A 20,812-nucleotide genomic window follows, 5' to 3' on the forward strand; every position below is an offset into this window, starting at 1 on the left:
GAATTTGTAAATTCCAGGGAATGCAGTAAACATCCTGTATATATAGCATGAAACTTTGGAGAAGGAGCTAAAAGCTAGAGAAAATACTGCGGAAAATCGACATCCTTCAGGTATATTTAAGTGTGCACACGGTGATAAATAAAGATAAATATTTTCAAGATGATCGCGTAGGCCTTAAACGAGCAATGTAGCATGAAGTTACACCCGTCGCGCGGAAATAATGATCTCCTTAGGTAAACCATGAAGAAACGGACACATTGTCTGAAATTAATCCGGCGAAAAATGGCTTAAAAGGATGTTATAATGAAAATATGCTTTTTATACTAACCAATAATTTGTGAAAACTTTAATAAACATTATTGCAAACCATTTTGGGCTCATGGCCGCGAGGAATTAACGCCTTTTGCTCAACGTTACGTTCTTCCTGAAATACCAAAAAAAAAAAAAAATGGTTAACAAATGTGTATCTAACCGCTGCGAAAATCAATAAAAAGTTTATAAACAATTCAATCAAAGATCAAGGAATAAATTTTCATTCCGCCTCCATATTCAATCAAATATAATTTTTTGACTTATATATCGGTAATTTTTGAAAATATGTTAAGCCTAAGCAATTGATTTGTAAATTTTAGGGTGCATAGGATACTTCCTGTACATATAACGCAAAATTTTTAAAAAGAATTTTAACTTACAAAATGGAATCAATTTTCATTTCATCTCCGTATTTAATCTAATATCTCTTTTGTCTAGTATATAGGTAATTATTGAAAAGATGTTAAACCTAATCTATTAATTTTCAAATATCAGGGTATATAGGTTACATCCGTAACCTTTACTATACAAAATTTCGTAACCATTTTACCGAGACCAAATGGATCGACCGAGTTAGTGATGAAGAAGTCCTGAGAAAAGTAGGAGAGAAGAGAAGCCTCATGAAAGCCTAAATAAGAAGACGGAACAACCTTATAGGCCACATCTTGAGACATGATGGCCTGATGAAGACAATCGTCGAAGGACAAGTGGATGGCATGAATGGAAAAGGAAGACCTTGGACAAAATATGTGTAAAAGGTAAAGAAAGATGTGAAAGAGAAGAAATACGTAGGTTTAAAAAGATGATAGGAGAATTGAGAGGAGAGCTGCTTCAAACCAGTCTAAGGATTTTTGACCAGTGTTGATGATGAAATATTTTACGATCCATAGCGAAATCAATTTTCATTTCGTCTCGGCTATTAATCAAAAAATCATTTTTCATTTAAGATGTGGGAATTTTTGAAAAGATGCTTTTACTGACCATTAATGTTTTAATTAAATGACATATAGAGTTCATCATGCATGTACAATATAAAACTTTTCATATAGATAAAACAATTTTACTATACATTATGGAATCAATATTAATTTCTTATCGATATTATCTTACATCATTATAGTTGTTTAAGATGTAGGAACTTGTTGAAAAGATCTAAAACTTTGGCTGTTACTTAGTAAATTTCAGGGTGAATAGAGTAGATCATGTATCTATAATATAATAAAAATTTGAAGCGAGGGAAAAACCTGAGGAAAACCTAATACGCACCCTGAAATTTTCATGATGATAGCGTGATTTAAATAAAATAAGGTAATGGGTCACGATGAAGATAATTTCAGCGGGAGAGATGAGCCCTCTTAAGGCAGTGCTGATATTTCGACTCCCGTGAGCAACAAATTTTCGCGATCGCACGAGGGAGGAATGTAGTGACTGCAAAAAGGAAGGCGACGAGACGAGACTAAAGGGGAGGGGCCGAGGAAGAAGCACAGAAAGGATACGCTAAGGGGGAGAAAAACCCTTCCCCCATTGCAGTTCCCAGGTTCGCCGCGCAGAGGACACCACCGTCGTCGCCGACTCCCCTCCGCACCGTCAGTCTCCCCGTTGCATATTCTCCACCCACTTCCTCCCCTCCTCCCCCCACCGCGACCTCTCTCTGCTTCCCCTCCGTCCCTTGGCGGACCGCAGACTGGACTACGAGCACTCGGGAGCAGAACACAGTGGGAAGAGCACCCCAGCACGCGAAAAAGCCGCACTATACACACCGCTAAGGGCGCGTGTCACACTCAACACAGAATATATAACGTGAATCGTGTTTAGCACCACAGACTATTACCGCTCGAAACGCGAGATAATAAGAAAACCCCGCACAGACCCTGGTGGTTTGTGGGGTTACCGAACAAAAAAATACACCGTGAGTTATACCCTAATTTTTTCCCCGGGAAACCTCCGAGCGAGACGGAGGCAGTGGTGATCGAACCCGGGACTCCCTCCCCGGCGCGAGGGCAACCCGGCAAGGATAACCACGGAGTCACACCGTGCGGTTGAGGAGGCGGCGGCCCTACGGTCCTTCGTGAGGTCTCCCAACATTCTCGCCGCCCCCGGACCCGGAGGCGGTAGGCAAGGCGGAGCCGTAGAGGAAGAAGAGGAGCCCGGACAGGAGACCCACCCACCGCCCCCGCCCATTCCGCCGGCGCCTCCCCCCGCACCGCCCCCGGCCTCCGCCGAGGCTAGCGCCCCATTCCTGCGGGAACCGGCTTAAGGGATGGACGAAGACTCGTCTGCGGCGGTCGAGGCTCCGCCCGTCGCGGGGCCCCCGTCGCCGCTCTCCGGGGCCTACCTGCTGGTCGTGGTCGGCGAGCCACATTCGGAGGAGGACAAGGAGGTGATCTTGAAGAAAATCGCCCAAGGTAAGGGAAGGGAACGACCAGGCAACAGGATAACCCTCAGTGGAAACATTTCACCAACCCTTTTCCGCGTGAGGTGGTTTAAAATATACGTGTTCAAGTGAAAATTAACCCCGGCGGGTTGGTTCGCCGGCACCCGGCACGTCCCAGTTACGCGATCCTGCCGCGATATAGCGCCGCGATCGCTGGGAGGAGGAAAAAAAATGAAGTGATACATCGCGCCCGGCTCTCTCCCCGAGTAAAGGCGGAGAGACGGTCGCTGATATTCCAGCTATCGTGGGATGTTGGAATATATATGCACGCTCATTTTATTAAAGAGGAAGGTATATTTTTTGTGGTGACGGAACGGTTTATTTGTGAGGCAGAGATGTCCCCGCGTATGATTTACCGGGATAGCCATTTTATGTTCAGTGAAAATTGTGGAAACTCCGGTAGCAGTGACGTCTAGTGATCGTTTCGGGAGACGAGGGGAAGTGGAAGGGGAGGGGAAGGTAAAAGAGGGGAGGGGTAGGGTGGGAAACCAGCCGGCGACTTCACGAAACCTAATTAACTCGCCATCGAGAAGAGAATTGAGTTAGTCGGCTAGTGCGGCGATGCACGACGTAAACGTAATTGGGCCGAATTCAACCGTCCCGAGTGCAACAAACATATAATTCGAGCCACCCGTGCCGCATGAGACTTGCGGGTATAGAGGGACCAGGATGTAACAGGGGAGGAGGCAGGGGGGGGCTATGGGAAGATGGTCTGGCAGAGGGGGCGGGGCATTAAAAAAAAAGATGAAGCGAGAAATTCGCAACAGAAGAGGAAAGTTGCTCCATTTGTTTGAGAAGGTTCTAAATGCGACCGCGACAGTTGCAGGATATCCCAAGTTCTCTTCCTCAGTCATACCACTGCAATCTTGAGATTGATATTCTGCAGTAACTCATTCCTCCATATCCCAAGCTTCTCTGATTTCCCTCATGCTCCTTAGGTCCTTTTTCTATATCTGAAGTAAGTTCGACCAATTCAGGCGTGATATAAGATAAAGGTCAGGCGTGGAAGTTTGGCATATTAAAATAAAAGGTAGGTGTACTTTTACGCAATAATTTAACTCCTACGGCGCGTTTTGGCTTACAGAGCCATCACCTGGTACAAGACCGTTTGTACAAGAGACATTCTTGTACCAGATGATGAATCTGTGAGCCGAAACGCAATGTTCGCATTAAATAACTGTGGAAAAGTGCAAATACTTTTTATTTAAATCCACCCGAAGTACCCGGTATTCCTGGAGGGACTTCTCCCACAATTTCTGTTTCCTTCGTATTTCCTACGTAATCACTATCTTATGACTTGGCCTATCCAGCGGATCTTTCTCTAGCCTATGGTACCCTATATTTCCCTCTCTTTACGTATCCTAGGGTAACCTCCTCGTTTCTCATCCTATCCGTTCATTTGATCTTCAGTATCCGTCAGCGAAAGGTCAAGTATTATCGAATCACCAAGAGACTTTGATGGAAAAATTTAGCCTTTTATCCTAATTCTCTTCCAACAATAATTTATTTCCATGATCATCAAGTGCAAATTTTGCATTTCTCGAATACTAGACTATCACTCCCATTTATTTAAGACCCGCGAGAATTCGGGGAAAGTTGGTTTGTCATTCAGCTCTGGCTGCAGATAGCTTTTTGCCAACTAACCGTGCCTTCGACCAAAATTTCAGATAATAAACCGCCCACCGAGGCGATGGAAGAAAAAGCCAACGCCTACTAAACCAAGGGTCACTGGTTGAAGCCCCGCATAAGTGAGTTTTGCATTACTCATCGTATGAAAGTATTCATTCGATCGGTCCATAAAATACATGATCATTGTCCAACCCTATTTGAGTTATAGGAGCATACAGGCTGACAGAATTGTCCAGGGAAGATACCATTATTATTCGTCCTAAAACATTTGGCAAGCTCCTCATGATTACTTTAGATACAGCATTATTTAAATGTGCTCTAGTGTCCGCAAATTAAAAAGAATCTTGTGGAACTAAGTAAGCCATGTATTTAGAAGGTATGTAGAAATACATTTCACCGTGGTTTTCAGTTTACTAAGGTATCACAGCCTGTGTGGTGTCGTTCAACGTCAAAAAAAAAGCTTAAATAAGACCACACATTGAAAAAATGCACCTTCGTGATTGTGCACTCCACCACATATGTCGACTAAGTTTTTTTCCACCGCAGGGTAAGCCTCGCTTTGAGGGGGGAAGGGTAGGTAGGGTGACGGGTCTTACGCCGGCAAGGAAGGTTTGCCAGGATGCACCAATCACATAAACACGTACACGATGCAGTGGAGACCCAAGTGTGCCGAGTCACGTCAGTGCATGCATGACGTATTCTCGTGCAGCCTGGGCCCCCTGCACGAAGGCTCAAAAGCAGAGAAACGAGCCGAGATCCAATTAGAAGCAAGCATTCGTGTGTCGGCAAGGTGACACCTTATGTGTGTGAAATCGAAGAGGCTCTTCCCTCAGCTAATTTACCCCTTGTTGATTTCAACGGTCTAGTTGAGGAATACCAGTCGCGACGGATATTATAGGTATTCTTATTACCTTGAGCATATCGTTTTGCTAGAAATCGCATTTTAAGTAAGACACCAGAAGAAATTTGAAATGGAACTATGAACTATGGTCGATGCCAAGATAGAAAGACCTCTCCAAGTAATATGCCTACTTCAAACTTTTTGACTATCATTTCTAAAAAATATCATTCAATCATTTAAGTAGTACTATAAACCCCTGCGCGGCGAACAAAATAAGATGTAAAACGTGCTCCTTGTAACAGCCAGTGAATCACTACCAATGATCATTTTGAAAGTCGGGTTAAACTTACCATCAACTCCTTTTTCAATTCTTCGAATACTTTCTTTTACAAAAAAACACACGTATTCTTCAATTGGAGAAATTTAAATATTTCATAAAAAATAAAAAGGAAACATCCAACTTGTCTTGACTTTCAAATCAACTACTTTATAAAAAAATTTCTATCATTTCGTTTTATCGGGCATTTACATGAGGAATATTAAAGTTGGCTTGTACTGAAGGATGAAAATTGCCTTAAAACGTGCGAACAGGAAACAATTGATTAGATAGCTATCTATAGAATTGGATAGATAGCTATAATACGACAATGCTATAAGAGTCGCTTGAATTTTCTGCTGATTTTTCCTTCAGTAATGTATAAATACCAAGACAAATGGTTAGTCCTTTTTTAAATAAAAAAACTATTTGACTATCAATCCATCGTCAGCAGGAATTAGCCATGTATTTTGATATTGCCTGCAGCTATCGTCTGCTGGAATTGACTATCTATCCAGCTATCGTCTGCGGGAATGAATAAATACCCACCACGGCTTATGTAGGGGGAAAGGTAGAATAAGGAAGAGTTGGCGACCCAATACCTGCAGCACGACAGTCCCTCTGAGGTGACGGAGAGCAGATGTGTGATACAGGGGCATCCCGATGTCTAATCCCTCTCCAACCCTGAAGGAACATGAGACCGGCATATTTTTAGAATTCGGAAAGACTTTCCCACGTGAGAGGGGTAATGCGCGCGAAGTTGTCGACACTTGGCATTTTGGATCGATCGCGCACGTACCGTATTTTCCGGCTTAACAGACACGGCTTTTTGCCGCAAGAAATACATTGGAGCATCGCTACGCGTACAGTGTGACCACTACCAATTTGGGCTATAAGACCAACAAACATGCGCTTTCCGTTAGGTGGTTACGAAAACTTTAATATATATCGGAATGGAATTTAAGAGAGTCCCGTTTCCCACTCAGTGTACTGCATTTCGTTAGCTAATTTTGAAATATTTCCCTCACTATAGGTATAATTTCCCTTATTCATGCGCTCACGTAAGATAATTTGCAATTACAGATACCAGAATGTAAATTCTTGAAGATTCCAGGCAAGTGATGTCGCCGATTTACAATGACCTTTCGTTAAGGCATTCTGTAATCGCCATTACAGTGAACTGCACCGTGAAAAACAGCCATTCCCACAAAAAACTACCCTTAGCTCTAATAGTCTGAGATAACATGAAAAAAAGGACGAACACTTCATAGGCATGATGTAAATTCTTATGCCTTAGTTTCATACTTTTCCAAAAGTATGCGGCAAAATATAAAGTCTGCGCTGTAAGCACCCAAGAGCTAATAATTATAAGAGCACGCAAATGTGGATAATTTGATTCTTTTATTTTGAATTTCACGTTTTCTCCAGCTATTTTAGTAAAAAATTGCGTCGTTTTCATACGACAGCCATAGTTTCACTGCATAATAGAATTCACAAACAGCCCAAAAAGTGACGAGCTTAAGTTTAAGCTATATTATTTACAATGAGAATAAAGTTGGTTTTTCGATAAACCACCAATGCGTATTACCGAGCATTAATACGCATTTTTGTAGGCTTGTATTAGTATTGCCTAGATAGCTTATATAAAAATGTGAATTTTACCATTTAGTAAAAAAAAAGTCACTGAAAGCCTATTTTAAGTGGTTTGTCATTTCATAAAAACACATTAAGTGGAGCCTATTACAACCTTTAAACAAGCCTCCTTAACATACATTTCGTACGCGAATTGCTGATTTCATGACGAGATAAGGTTGTGCCCGATGTATATATGCGGACGTGTAGACCCGTATCTCCGCGCGCGCTAGGCTACCTGACCGGCTGATACGGCTGGGCGGCGCAGGGGGAGGGGGAATACCACCCTCGTTCCTATTGATCGTGTTTCTCCCTCACAGGAAAGACTTGCGCTGGGGGAGGGGGAGCTAGGAGGGAGGAAGGAGGGAGGAGGTGGGGGAAGGAAAAGTTGGAGAAGGGGGAGGTATAGGGTCACGGGTGGGTGGCGATCCTGCCATACACCTATACATATAATTTTTTTCCGAGCCAACGATAGGGGTGGCAAGTACAAGATTTGTCGGATACTCTCTTCTATTCAACCCTCTTCTTAAGTGTTACACGTGTACATTATGACACGCGAGACGTGTGTTTGCCCGAGGGCCGTAACGTTGACAGCCAATAGGAAAATACAAAGCAATAGACGAGACAATTACATTATCACGTGAGGCATAAAAGACTTTTATCAAAGTGTTTGGTTTTCAAATCAACTCTGTCGACATGCTACATATATATCGCTGTGATCTTCAAGCCATCCTTAAAAAGAAAATGAGCGTTGATTGATTGAAGAAAGTGAAAATTACAAGGTTCAGGATCAGCCTTTTTTGTCTAACATAAGCTGTAAGAGTTATTCAGCCAAATATTTTATTTAAACTATGGAGATACACGGTGAAAGATGAAGAGGTAATTCATTTAGAAATGCTCAACGAGAATTACGTGCTATTACAAGATCCAATATCCAATGAAGTTAATAGCGAAAAGGAAAATACTAGGGAATAGGTGAGACAATTACACTATCATGTGAGGCATATAAGACATTTATCTGAGTGTATGGATATTTCGTCAACTCTGAAGATATACTCCATGATTATTAATGCGGTCATATAGCAGGCCGTAAAAAGAAAATGAACTAAGATTGACTTAAAATAGTGAATATTACAGAGTTGAGGATAATCTTATAGTTCGGACATCTGTCGTGAGTGTTATTGTGCCAATTTTATGATAAGAATAATGTCGGATAAAATTATAATGTTTAGACAATAAGAATGTACCGTGACGTTGACAGCTAACAGGAAAAGGAGGTGATACATTTACACTATCATATAACACATAAAAGAAATTTTACCAGAGTTGGTAAATATTCCCTCATTACCTCTGAGGATATGCTACACATATATCAATGCGATCTTCTAGCCTTCTATAAAAAGAAAAGGAACAATGATTGACTGATGAAAGTTAATATGACAAGGTTGAGGTTCAGCCTGCTACTGTCCAACATCTGTGTTTGTTATACTGCCAAATTTATGATAAGAAGATATAGTTAGAGATTCCGAAGTCCGAGGCCAAATTCACGTGACGTTGACAGCCAATGGGAAAAGGAGGTGATACACTATCACGTGGGGCATAAATTAAATTTCATAATAGGCTTTCACATCAACTCTGACTCCATGAATATCACTGCGATCTTGTAGCCAACATAAAAAAGAAAATGAACGATGATTGACCGAGGAAAGTGAAAATTACAAGGTTGATGATCATTCTTATGTGTCTAACGTCTGCCGTAAGTGTTATTCTGACAAATTTATGATAAGAATATAGAGATACCCAGTTATAAATAAGAGGTAATTCATTTTTAATAGAACACTCCACTATACTGAACCTAGTTTTAATTTCCTAAATGGCCAGCAACAGTATTATGGACAGTGTTAGCTTTCACTTCTTTACATTAAATTGAACCCTTTTATTATTTCACTGAATCCAAAAAATGCAAAGTGAAATTACTTATAAATGACGGAATTCCCAAAGTTCACACATTAAAAAAATAAACAGAGACCTCATTGTAAATACTGGGAAAATTACCACACACAATTAATTAATTTGCGGGTGAAGATATTTCCGGACTAAGAAACAACTATTTGGGCAACGCAAACTGTATCTTCAACAACGAAAACTTTCTCTTCAACTAATGGAGAAACGCTTTACCTCAACATTAAATTCCTTATGATAGCATCTTGTGCTTAAGCCTTGGGCGGCGAAATAACTTAATGGTGTGGAAAAATACAGGTATTATTTCTATTTTGTTAGTGCTTCATCTTTATATTTCCTTCTTTTCATCGTTATTTTCTCAGACTTACCCCTCTTCAGCCAGCGCATTCTAATAAGTGGATAAAATATCTGTGAAAGATACTGCGGTAGGCAGAGTGTCGCAAGTTTTACGGGCGATTGTGACGCCACGGCATGTTCTTTCATCATCTTCAACGTCAGGATTATTTATTCAGAGTATTAGAGACAGCGTTTTATTCAGTTATTTAGGTAGTTTGGTGGTAATCAGTAAAATTGTTTATAATGGTAATATACCCATTTTTCCGAGAAAATTGCAAATGAACCGCTTTTAAGGTACATGTGCAACACAGTGTTTCATTAAATTTTTAATTTGGGCTGTAGATCGAAGGATTCAACAAATTAATGAAAATATAAATATTTTTGGTGCATTATTCAATGAAAATTTTGCCTAAGCACAGATCTATATATCTTTTTTTGTAACACATCTATGAGAGCATCCATATATCTTTTTTTGTAATACAGTGCAATTTTATTTTTAATCAATGTCATGCTTATCTTTAGATTAGCTATTAATGCACGTACCATATAAGATAGCTTTAGGAATGGAAGCAACTTGTGAGGAAGATGACTAAGGAGACAGATCGTGCTACTCAAATAAAACGTAGAATAGAGCGAACAGGCGACCATTTTACGATCCATCAGACGGGTTCAACATGGTGCTGCCATTGAAGTACCAATTCATGTCACGAGCCAGATGTCGAAACAAGGCGTAAATGGATCGATAACGATTCGAAATAATTGATAATCGGGTGACATTTCAAATTAAATCGAAACTTGAAGCTTGTACGCGGTGGAAGGGCTCCATAACATCAACATCAGACATTTTGTTACTTCCACAGTATATTTTTTTACATTCTATTCTGACCGGCTTCGACTGATACCCATTACAATATATTTTCTCTACTTGACGTGTAACAGCCAAAACCGTTCAAAATAGAAATTTTTAATATATATTGTGGAAGTAACAAAGTGTCTGTTTTTGGTAATAGGGTGAGATTTCATTGAGGCACTCGAAGAGGTTATGCATCGACGAAGGTTTCCCATTTATCATGACTTTATTGAGTCTTCATACCTCATTAGAGAATGGACACCCCTGAGCCTAAACCATATATTTCAATAAGGACAATTTCTGTAGGGATCTATATTGGTTTAGGCAGGTTAGCATAATATATAATAATAATATTTCTCTCATCTCCTACGAATTTCCATATTCCCATTCATATCACTGCAACCCAAAAATAAGTACACTGCAGCTAGGGCGTACCCAGCGGGGGGCAAAAGGGGGCAGCTGCCCCCCAACCCCTTAAAGCAAAAGTGAATTTAGTTCATAATGAAAGTTTAAAAAAAAAAATTCTTTAAATCCAAGAAAAGTGATATTGGTATAAAAATGTAGTTAAAAAATATTTTATTTTCGAGCAAATAATCTAAACAAATTATAAAGCGTTTTTATAATTTTCTTGAAATTTTGATACCCGTAACCTTCTCTGTACTACAACTTAAACGACCACGGCTTGCCCCCCTCTAGTTTTGATCTTGGATACGCCCTTGTACTGCTGTTTTCGTATTTTCATCCCTCTCCTTATCTAGTCCCTATTGTTGTCTCGCGTTCTTCCTTCTTGTTCATTTCTTTATTCGTCTCTAGCACTCATCTCTTGACCTTACGCAAGGGCCTTTTTGATCACTTTTTCCCTTCATTATTTTTCTGACGTAATCGCGGTGTCTTATGACATGACCTATCCGTTCTTCTATTGCGTACGGTACACCACAGTTACCTTTCATCACCTACCATCGGTACGCCTAAATTTTTTCGGTCCAATATGTCCATAGACCTTCAATACCCGTCATTGGCATCAGGTATCGGGGGCTTATTTTCTTTTCTAATCAGTTTTTCTACCGGTCCATGTTTCTTATCCGTAGAATGGTACTCTCTATTCAGATATTTGCAGATAGGGTTTTATTTCCCTTGGAGAGAAATCGCGGCCTTAACCCTAGAAGGGCACACTGGGGTCCGGTGGACCCCAGGAGTTTTTTTCTTTGCTGTAACTTTTGTAATGCACAAAATATTGAAAGCTCATGCCAATGTAAATTTCCTTTTATATCTTAGTAAAAGTTTCTAGTGTGTGGTGATTTTTTCAACGCGCTTATTGCTTTATAATTTAATATTGAAAATGGTCTGGGGTCCATTGGACCCCAGTGTGCACTTCATGAAAGTTTTTTGAAATTGCGAAAAAAAATTAACACATTTGTTTATTGCCTTTTTTGCTGCAAATACCTTTGTTATAATCGTATTTATACGTTTAAAGTAATTAAAATGCCATTTATCATTTTTTATCATTTTGGAATCTTTGAGGACATCAACTTTTTTGTGAAATATTTTGGTTTCCTCTTTTGCAAATAATTTAGGAATTTCGGAGTGAAAGACGTATGAACAAACTTCAATGGAATGGATTGTAGAGCAATAGTTTTGAACATATATTACTCATAATAGTAAACTATTCATCAAACATTGACGTTTGAAATCATTTGGAGATCGAAAGAGAGAGCGAAATTTGGTTTCGGATCTGCCTGGACCAAAAGGAGCAGCGCGCGACATCAAAACTCCCCGGCAAGCTTGGGAATTACTGTTGGATAGCGCTTTACGAAATAAAATAATGACGCACACAAATGAGGCAATACAACGGCAGCGTCAAAATGTCATAATTCCTCAATCGTACCACGGTGATGTAGATGTTGAGGAGATTGAGGCTTTTTTTGGACTTCCATATTTTTCTGGGGTGCAGAAGACGAGCAACACAAATTTGTATGAACTGTGGCCAACTGAGTTTGGATCTACGTTGTATCAATGCTCCATTTCTCTTCACCGATTCCTGTTTTTGCTGTCAACCTTGTGTTTTGATGATAGAAACACGAGAATGCAGCGCAGAACGATCGATAAATTTGCGCCAATTCGTGAAATTTGGGAAGGGTTTGTAGATAATTGCAAGAAATATTACACTCCTCATGAATATTGTACTGTAGATGAACAACTTTTCGGTTTTCGAGGCCGTTGCCCCTTTCGGATATATGTGAAAGGAAAGCCAGATAAGTAAGGCATAAAAATTGTAATGATGAATGATGCAAAAACGTTTTACATGGTAAATGCCTTTCCTTACATAGGAAAAGTAGTTATCAATCCAGATGAAACTGTTCCGACATATTATGTACGGACATTGTCAACACCAATTCATGGCACGAATAGAAATATTACGTGCGACAATTGGTTCACTTCTGTTGAGCTTGTAAAGAAGATGCTAAAAGATTATCCAATAACGATGGTGGACACCATTCGTAAAAGCTAGCGTCAAATTTCAGTGGATTTTACAAGAAGTGTTGTTGTTCAATCCTCACCGATTTGCCTTTGACCCTGATATGACCCTGGTGTCTTCCACACCGAAAAGAAATAAAATAGTGCTTTTGTTGTCATCTTTTCATTTGGATGGAGCTATAAATGAATACAATGGAAAGCCCGAGATTATTTGCATGTATAATGCCACTAAAGGAGGAACAGACACATTTGATCAACTGTGTCATGAATATACAACAGCCAGAAAAACCCTTAATAGCCAATGCGGATTTTCTATGGCATGCTAGATCAAACTGGTATAAACGCAATGGTTCTTTACTCTCATATTGATAGTAATGAAAAAATAAATCGGAGAACATTTTTGAAAAACTTAGCTTTGTTACTCATCAAACTTTGAAAAAAAACCTGCTTTCTTCAATCAGGAATACCGTTGCAGAAATTTTAAAAATTGAAATATCAGCAATTGATAAACCTGAAATCCTTCAAAGCAAAATACGATGCAGCTTATGCCCAAGGAATAGAGACAGAAAAACAAGAATTATATGCTCATCGTGCCGCGCTCCGATGTGTGACGAGCACCGAAGTTATCTGTGTACTACCTTTACTGGAGTGAGAAATTAACAACAAAGCATTTTTTTCTAAAAATTTATATTTTACCTGTAAAATAAATAATAGTAATGTACATTTTGGAGCAATAGAAAGTCCTAATGAAATTCGTGAAAAAAATAAAAAAAGATACACCGGAAATTTTTGTTGTTTTCAATTGTTAAAATTAATACGTTTTATGGAAAGAAAAAATATGAAACATTTTTTTACATGAATTGCACAATGTAATACTTAAGCTGTTAAAACTATTTGTATGTTAATCTAAAACATTCGTAAGAGTAAATAAAAGTAGGATTGGTGACTTTCTTAAAGAATTTTTATGTCTTCAGAATGAAAAATATTGTTTTACTTTCATTTTAATGTTTAAATAACTTATATTTACATATTTGTGTAAGAAACACTTCTATTATTGATATTTACTATATTAATAGTCAAAAAATATCAGGGGGTTGAAATTAAAAAAATTTAAAGTTATGGGGTCCGCTGGACCCCAGTGTGCACTTTATGATTGAAAAAAGAAGTGTGCACTTCTAGGGTTAAGGCATTCATATAGCTAAGGCTATGCGATTACAAGATGGATTCTCATTCCTACCCGATATTAATCTCTCCGTTTAGCGCACTTTCAATTTCTTTCTCTCCGCCTATTTACGAGTCCCTATCATCCATATCAAGCTCTGCCATAGCTTTCTCTAATTACTTTAACATAAAGTTATCACTTTCACATCTATATGAGAATAAAATATATGGTGTAAGTACATTTATTTTAATCTACTGAAGGTTGCTATTGAAGGGTAAAAGACGGATAGTTATTCGAATGATCGACTCACTCCATTAATTCCTAGTTAATTATAATTTACCTATATATCCTTAAAGACTTTACCAGTCTACGACTCCTGATTTTGATATTTACATGTACGAAAAACATTTTCAATATTTTTCGAGGTCGTCACTGATTTTTTAGCTGTAAGTTAATTTTTCTAACATATATTTTATGGTCCCTTGAAAAAAAACCGCTTGTATATTTACAATCCAAAGATCAAGGCAAAAGAAGAAATCGACCAATTAATAATAATAATAATTTATTACTCCTACATTTGTTTTTTACGTCTTAATACAATGAAAAAAGAGGAGGAGCTTTAGGTGTTCTCGAAGGTCATAGGGCCAGAATTGAGCCACCATCAAGTAACAAAATTTATGCCAATAAACATAATAATGCAGTAAATGATACAATAGTGTTTTACGTGAATTACATCAAAATAAATTTTCAACTATTTCTTGCGAGAAGAGCAAGTCTTTAGCAAGTCTCAACATGACATTTGTGGTTTTATTTTTTATTAGAGGCAAAGGAATAAAAATAACGGATACCTGGTTACATCTCTTTACCCCCTAACCATATTTGGTGCACTCTAGATCAGGAATTGGATGTTGCTCACAATGAGACTAAAATTCCTTCAATTTCAATACATTCCGCAAAATTTCCATTTTTTTATAAATTACGAAAGCTCACAAGAAATATTTGCTTTCAGTCTTCTACCGTAATTTTACATTAAGATCAATGCCAAGTCGAGTTCTTTTTTATATAAAAGCTTTTAAATTTTCAATTACGGGTCACTCTAGTCAAATATAAGATTCAAGGAACCGAAAACAGAGCTAATTGAATCATATCAAATTGAAATTTATTTATTCCAGCCTTTGACGTGACGCATGCCATTTCGATTCCACATTGAAAGCATATTTGGTTTGAGTTAATGCAATCAGTTTAAATGCAATTCCAAATTCAATCGCGGTTCTTTTCCATCCTCAACTGAGGAAACTGACAGATAATTTTATTTCCAACTAAAATATCACGAACCTCTACCACCCATTTCTCTTACGCGCATATGATAGCGAGCAGAGGGAGTTACAAACCTTTTACACGCATTAAGTGGAGTGCCGCCCGAGAATCGGAGGCTGCTTGTTAGGCTCAGATTGCTTCAGCAATTAAGGACATATTTTTTCATAGCGAAAAGAAGAACATCCTAGGAACGCGCTATATTTTCAGGGCTAACAGAAACTATGAAATAAGATATAGATATTTAATTCGAGCAGAAAGGTACAAGAATTCGTTTTTACATCGAATGATTAACACTTTGAGACCAAGCGTCATCTATAGATGACGCGCCGGATTCCGCAAAGATCCGAGCGTCGTCAATAGATGACGGTCGACTACGCTACTTAAACATTTTCGGATCTGGGCAAACTTAAAATTTTTACCTTCGGGCTGAAAGTGATAAGGGCTTCACTAAATTTTTTGCTGTACAAAAATCACCATCCATGTGCTAACCTTCTAAAACAATTACGTACGAGAAAGCATACAGAGACACACGATTGTTGGTTCGAGACTAAAGTTATAGTGCAATTTTATTTGTCACACGATTTCAAAATAGAACTCTCCCTTCCCCTAAAGCTTCCGAGTTTTTTAAACTTGTATTAAAAGTTATCATTTGGAATCATGTTATCTATACGCATAAAAGAGGATGTCTGTTTGTCTGTCCGCCATGCGTTTACATACGGCTTCACGGATTCCGACCAAAGTTAGTATATAGGTGCATCTTATACCCCTAAACCACTTAGTGCTACTTTTGGTTACGTCCGACGCGTCTTTTGTGTCTTATTAGCATTACCGTTTGTTGCGTCACGTGATAGTACTTCTAGGATTTGATATCCTGTAGGTTTGGAACACCTCTTGACACGCTTAAAGAGGAGACATTAAAATTCTTTATGATCATCATATCCAAGTTCCTAGTTTCCCAATTCTCTGGTAGTATCCTTCCGAGCAACCCCGGGTGGCCTACTAATACCAAACATTTCAAAAACTAAATTTTGGGCACAATCGTATGTTCTCTGAGAAGTGCTGGAACACCGTCCTGTCGTGTTTCGGCCGAAATCAAGCACTGCTACCAATTTATTTTAGTTTTTAGTTATTACGCATGTAAATAACTGGTTTGCTAACACCCTCTGCCGCACTCCCGGAATAGTTTGCTAATCTAGATGTATGACGGCTCCAATTCTCGCCACGAGCAATTCTGGGAATGGTATCTCACGTATACTAATCATTTCGGATCATCCCCATTTCGCAAGACCTTTGTTCCTCCTCCTGGGTAAACCAACAGCAGCTTGCACGCAAATCGAGATTTCATCCCCATGACTGCACTGCAGTAATCGCGAACGCGTATCTCAAGCGTTATCTTCATCCTTGCTTGAGCGTAGATAAGAGATACCACGCGAAACAGTTATTTCCGTACCTCCCATACCAATTTCCAGGCTATTTCGAGCCGAGAAAGGAAGAAATATGATTGCGGGAGGGAATATTTTATATCGATGCAACCGTAGCATCACACTTGCCACGGTGTGGAAGGAAAGATGGGAAGGTATTGAATCGAGGCGAATAAGTACTCAGTACTTAAACTTCATATCCATTTAATTTAAAATAAATAAAAGATTGTAGCACTTTTCCACAAAACTTTTTTTACGCAGTAAAAAAATTTTATGGAAAAGTTGTACAATATTTTATTTATTTAAATATGTCTAACTTCCACCAATTGAAGCCTGAATCTGTAGAACTCATTTCATTTTAAGTAAAATTAAAAATCATTAAGAATTCGTGGTAAACACTTACCACAAGTTATACTTTTGGTAGAGTCAAGGTCCCAAAGACACCATTCCCATTGTGTTACTACCGCGTAAGTACTTAAAGTAATGGCTGAGTTGCTAAAGATTCCTTAACTGGTGAAGCCACGGTAGATATAAGCTATTATAACGGTGGAATATACAAAGTTATTGTATTATTTCAATGTGGAATGGTTCCACCAACTGACGCTGGAAAATATACATAGATGAATACAATTAGAATATACATCTACATAAGATGAATAAATGCTATGATCTTCTTTGTTTCAAAAAAATAATTAATAGTAGAGATGGAAGTTAACTAAGACGGCGACAAATTGAGTAATTTTATTGAAGATATATCACCAGTATATTCTGTATTGTTTAGTCCATAAAACGTTCAGTAATTTTGTGCAATACCTATCGAAGATAGAAGACGGAAAATGCGTGGCAATGACTGGGTATGGAGGATATAGGTCGTGGATTCGAATATTAGGTTGAGACTGATGGACATAACTGATTGAAGTAAATGCTCTTAAGCTGTTCTATTTAGGCAGCGGCCATCGCCTAATTCTCCGTTCACTTTTTAATTAGCAGGTATGCAAATGGCTGCTAAAGGAATAACAATGATGTTTTTATCGTTAAGTTTTAAAAATGTTTGAGGATTAAATATTTATTTTATGGTGGTCATTCACAAATAAACGCTAAAATAATGATGATAATATGATGATAAAGGTATTTACCATGAGGTGATATTAATTTCAAAGTACATAATCTTGGTATCTGCATCTGCAATGTAAATATTCAACGGTTACGAAAGAAATGAAAATTCTCTTAACGGAGTTCGTCATGCTTTAAATCACCAAAAACACTGCTCTGACCGATTCACACCTCTGAAAATATTTGGAAACAATACAAATTATATGTACATACACGATACGACACAAAATTAGTGGTCACTTCAGCTAGATATCCTTCATATATCCTTCAGTTATCTTACTTCATACAGGATACAATTCTCTCAGACACAATAGAAAATCTCTATTCCAGACACGGTAAGCGACTAAAAAAACAACCTCCGGAGAAAGGAACTAGAGAAAAGCAAGTTTGCTAAGTCTAATAACAATAGCCTAGCTTGTATTCTTTGGTTTTCCTGCTCCGTTGCGGGTGAAATTCTCTCAGTAACAATGGCGTATATCCATATTACAGGCACTGTAAGCAATTATAAAAAAATCTTAAGAGAAAAGTAAAGGGATATTTTTGCAAAGTCTTTCAATTATTCCCGCTCATTATCTTTGATCCATCCAAAGTTTCACGATACAAAAGGCTGCCTTAAGTGACCCTGACATGTTTATTAAAAGGGTTTTAAGCTCATTTACTTCGGCTGAGCACGTGTAGTTCATTTCATACGGACGTTTCTCCTCTTGTGCATAAAAATAAAAACCTTGATAGTGGGAGGTAGGTATCAGGCGAGGGGTGGAGAAAGGCTCACTGCACCGCGGATATGGCATCTGTCCAAGTGTTCGGGCCCTCTTATCTCTCGCGTGCAAAATAAGTATTTTCGCCCCGCGGTTGTGTAAAGACTGCCGCGAGAAGTCGGGAAAAAAATTTCCTTTGTGGGACGCGTGATAAAAGCCTCTTTTGCACGGGGCGCCTCCTTTTTGGTGGTTTCCAAAAATATTTCACTAGCGATTACATCGGATGCAATCAGTTATGCAGAGACAAGGGTTTTTCATTCAATATTTCACCACTGATAAAGTATTACAATCGGAACGGTTCGCCTAGTTTAACCTACGAGTCTACCAAAATTCACTCACTCAGTGATTCAACCCTTACGTTGGTTTTGATTGGCGAGGGTAGAGTTCTTCTCCATCTAAACCAGAAGTCTACGAGTTTCGTAAAGCACACATAGAGCTTGCATTATTAAAGATGAAAGAGGTTCATTGTAAAATAATGCCAATGAACATTTACAATTTACAAATCAGAGAAAAGAATACGTAAAAATGAAAAATCAAAATTACTGCAACGTTCCATTACCACTCTCAGCAAATGACATTTAATAGCGTGCGAACACATCTCAAATAAATGATGATAATAAATTGACAAGCTAGTACTCCTGGAAGATTGATATCCACAATTCCAGAAAATACATATAAGATCTAATAGATTGCAGGCCTACTCCAGATACATCATGTGGTGAGAATATCTTTCAATGGGTAAACCCGTAAAAATGGGTACACGATTACCCCTACGCTAAGACCAACTTGAATCGTCTTGGCGTTACATTCCCTAAAATCAAATAAACTAAGGAAGGAGAACAATAGTCAGTTAACACCAATAGAGGGATGACAGATTCTACGGTAGAACCTAGAGGTAAACGGATCGCCATCTTTCACGATTATGTCTAACTTTCCCCCACAGATCTCTCGTTCAAACGGCATTGCAGACTTGGCAAGAACAGCAATGGGAACGATCGATCAACATTAATGGAAAAGTCATTCTTTTCCTTCTGAAAAAAAACCCCTTAGCATAAAAGGGAAACTTTAGGAAGAGTTACTCTCTTTTCACACTGAACGATGATACGACGGGATAAATTGACTGGAAATTTCTGTCTCGTAATTGGAAAAGTTAGTGAGGAGATATCCAACCTGAAGTAGCGCCCTCACCACAATGAAACATTAACTTCTCGGCGGAAATGAAGAGCGTCATTGTATTTCGACACTAAAACATGAAATCTATAAACAGGTATTATAAGGTAATTAAGACGAAACTTGATACAATCCGAGGGCAGTTACATTTCCAGTACCTTGAGTGTATACACCTAAAAAGCTCACCGATTGTGCTATCAGAGAAATGATAGGAGTTTTGAGGCCGTGAGGCTGCTCTCGCGATCAACATTAAAAACCAGATTTTATTTAACAAAAGCTATAAATATACATCCTAAAATTTAAGTTTTAAGTGGATAAAGGAAGCAATATCATGTTTGGAGTTAGTCTCTACAATTATGTTAATGCCTAAATATTTTAATAATTGCGTAGAATATAAAAATAATAGTAAATGCTTTTCATGAAAGTTGTCAATAAGAATAGAAATAATTATTCGTATTACAATTATTGTATCACAACGTGGACATGGGATACTATTTCTCCCGATAGGGAATTTAAATACAGTAACGGCATTAGTATGGACGACGGATATGTGGTGATGCATCTATCATTGCGATAGCTATCACCTTATATACTGACGCATAATCATGAAAAGAAGCTCATGTTAATGACCTGAAAGAAAATATGCTTCAACCCAAGGTTGGTAATAAAAGATGAGGGTAGAGATCACCTCAGATTAAGCCACAGGCGTTTGATACCACAATTCATGGTAAGGGGCCAGTTTCTTTTATTTGACTTCAATGGTTAATTGGGGGGTGGTCGAAAGTCTCATCCGGGATGTGAACCCAGGACTCTCTGATCAGCAGCCTAAAGCTGAATACATTAGGCAAACATGCTCCTGTTGAAGCGTGAACTGACAAAGCATAAAAATACCACCGGTGTATAAACTACATCGTTTGTGTAATTTTGGTTTCCGGCCCTTGACTGGATGCATACTTTCAACCTTTTTGTTATTTAGCATGTTTCATAAATCCCCTAAATTAGATACACGTTGGTTTCGAGGTGGAGTCTTCCGACTTTTAGCAACTATCATTACTCTGGAATATTTGCAATACCACGCGACAAT

At 38.5% G+C, this 20,812-nt stretch overlaps 1 protein-coding gene across 1 annotated transcript in view; it reads left to right on the top strand.

Annotated features, from left to right (window-relative positions):
- Positions 1-2,566: 2,566 nt before the first annotated feature.
- The window catches only part of LOC124167081 (microtubule-associated protein futsch), a 492,547-nt gene continuing 474,301 nt past the window's right edge, over positions 2,567-20,812 (top strand). The window contains exon 1 of the mRNA XM_046544870.1: positions 2,567-2,717. Within this exon, the coding sequence (XP_046400826.1) occupies positions 2,573-2,717 (145 nt within the window). The 5' untranslated portion in view covers positions 2,567-2,572. The remainder of the gene's footprint in view (positions 2,718-20,812) is intronic.

The sequence above is a fragment of the Ischnura elegans genome, chromosome 10 (genome assembly GCF_921293095.1).
Source record: "Ischnura elegans chromosome 10, ioIscEleg1.1, whole genome shotgun sequence".
NCBI classification, from domain to species: domain Eukaryota; kingdom Metazoa; phylum Arthropoda; class Insecta; order Odonata; family Coenagrionidae; genus Ischnura; species Ischnura elegans.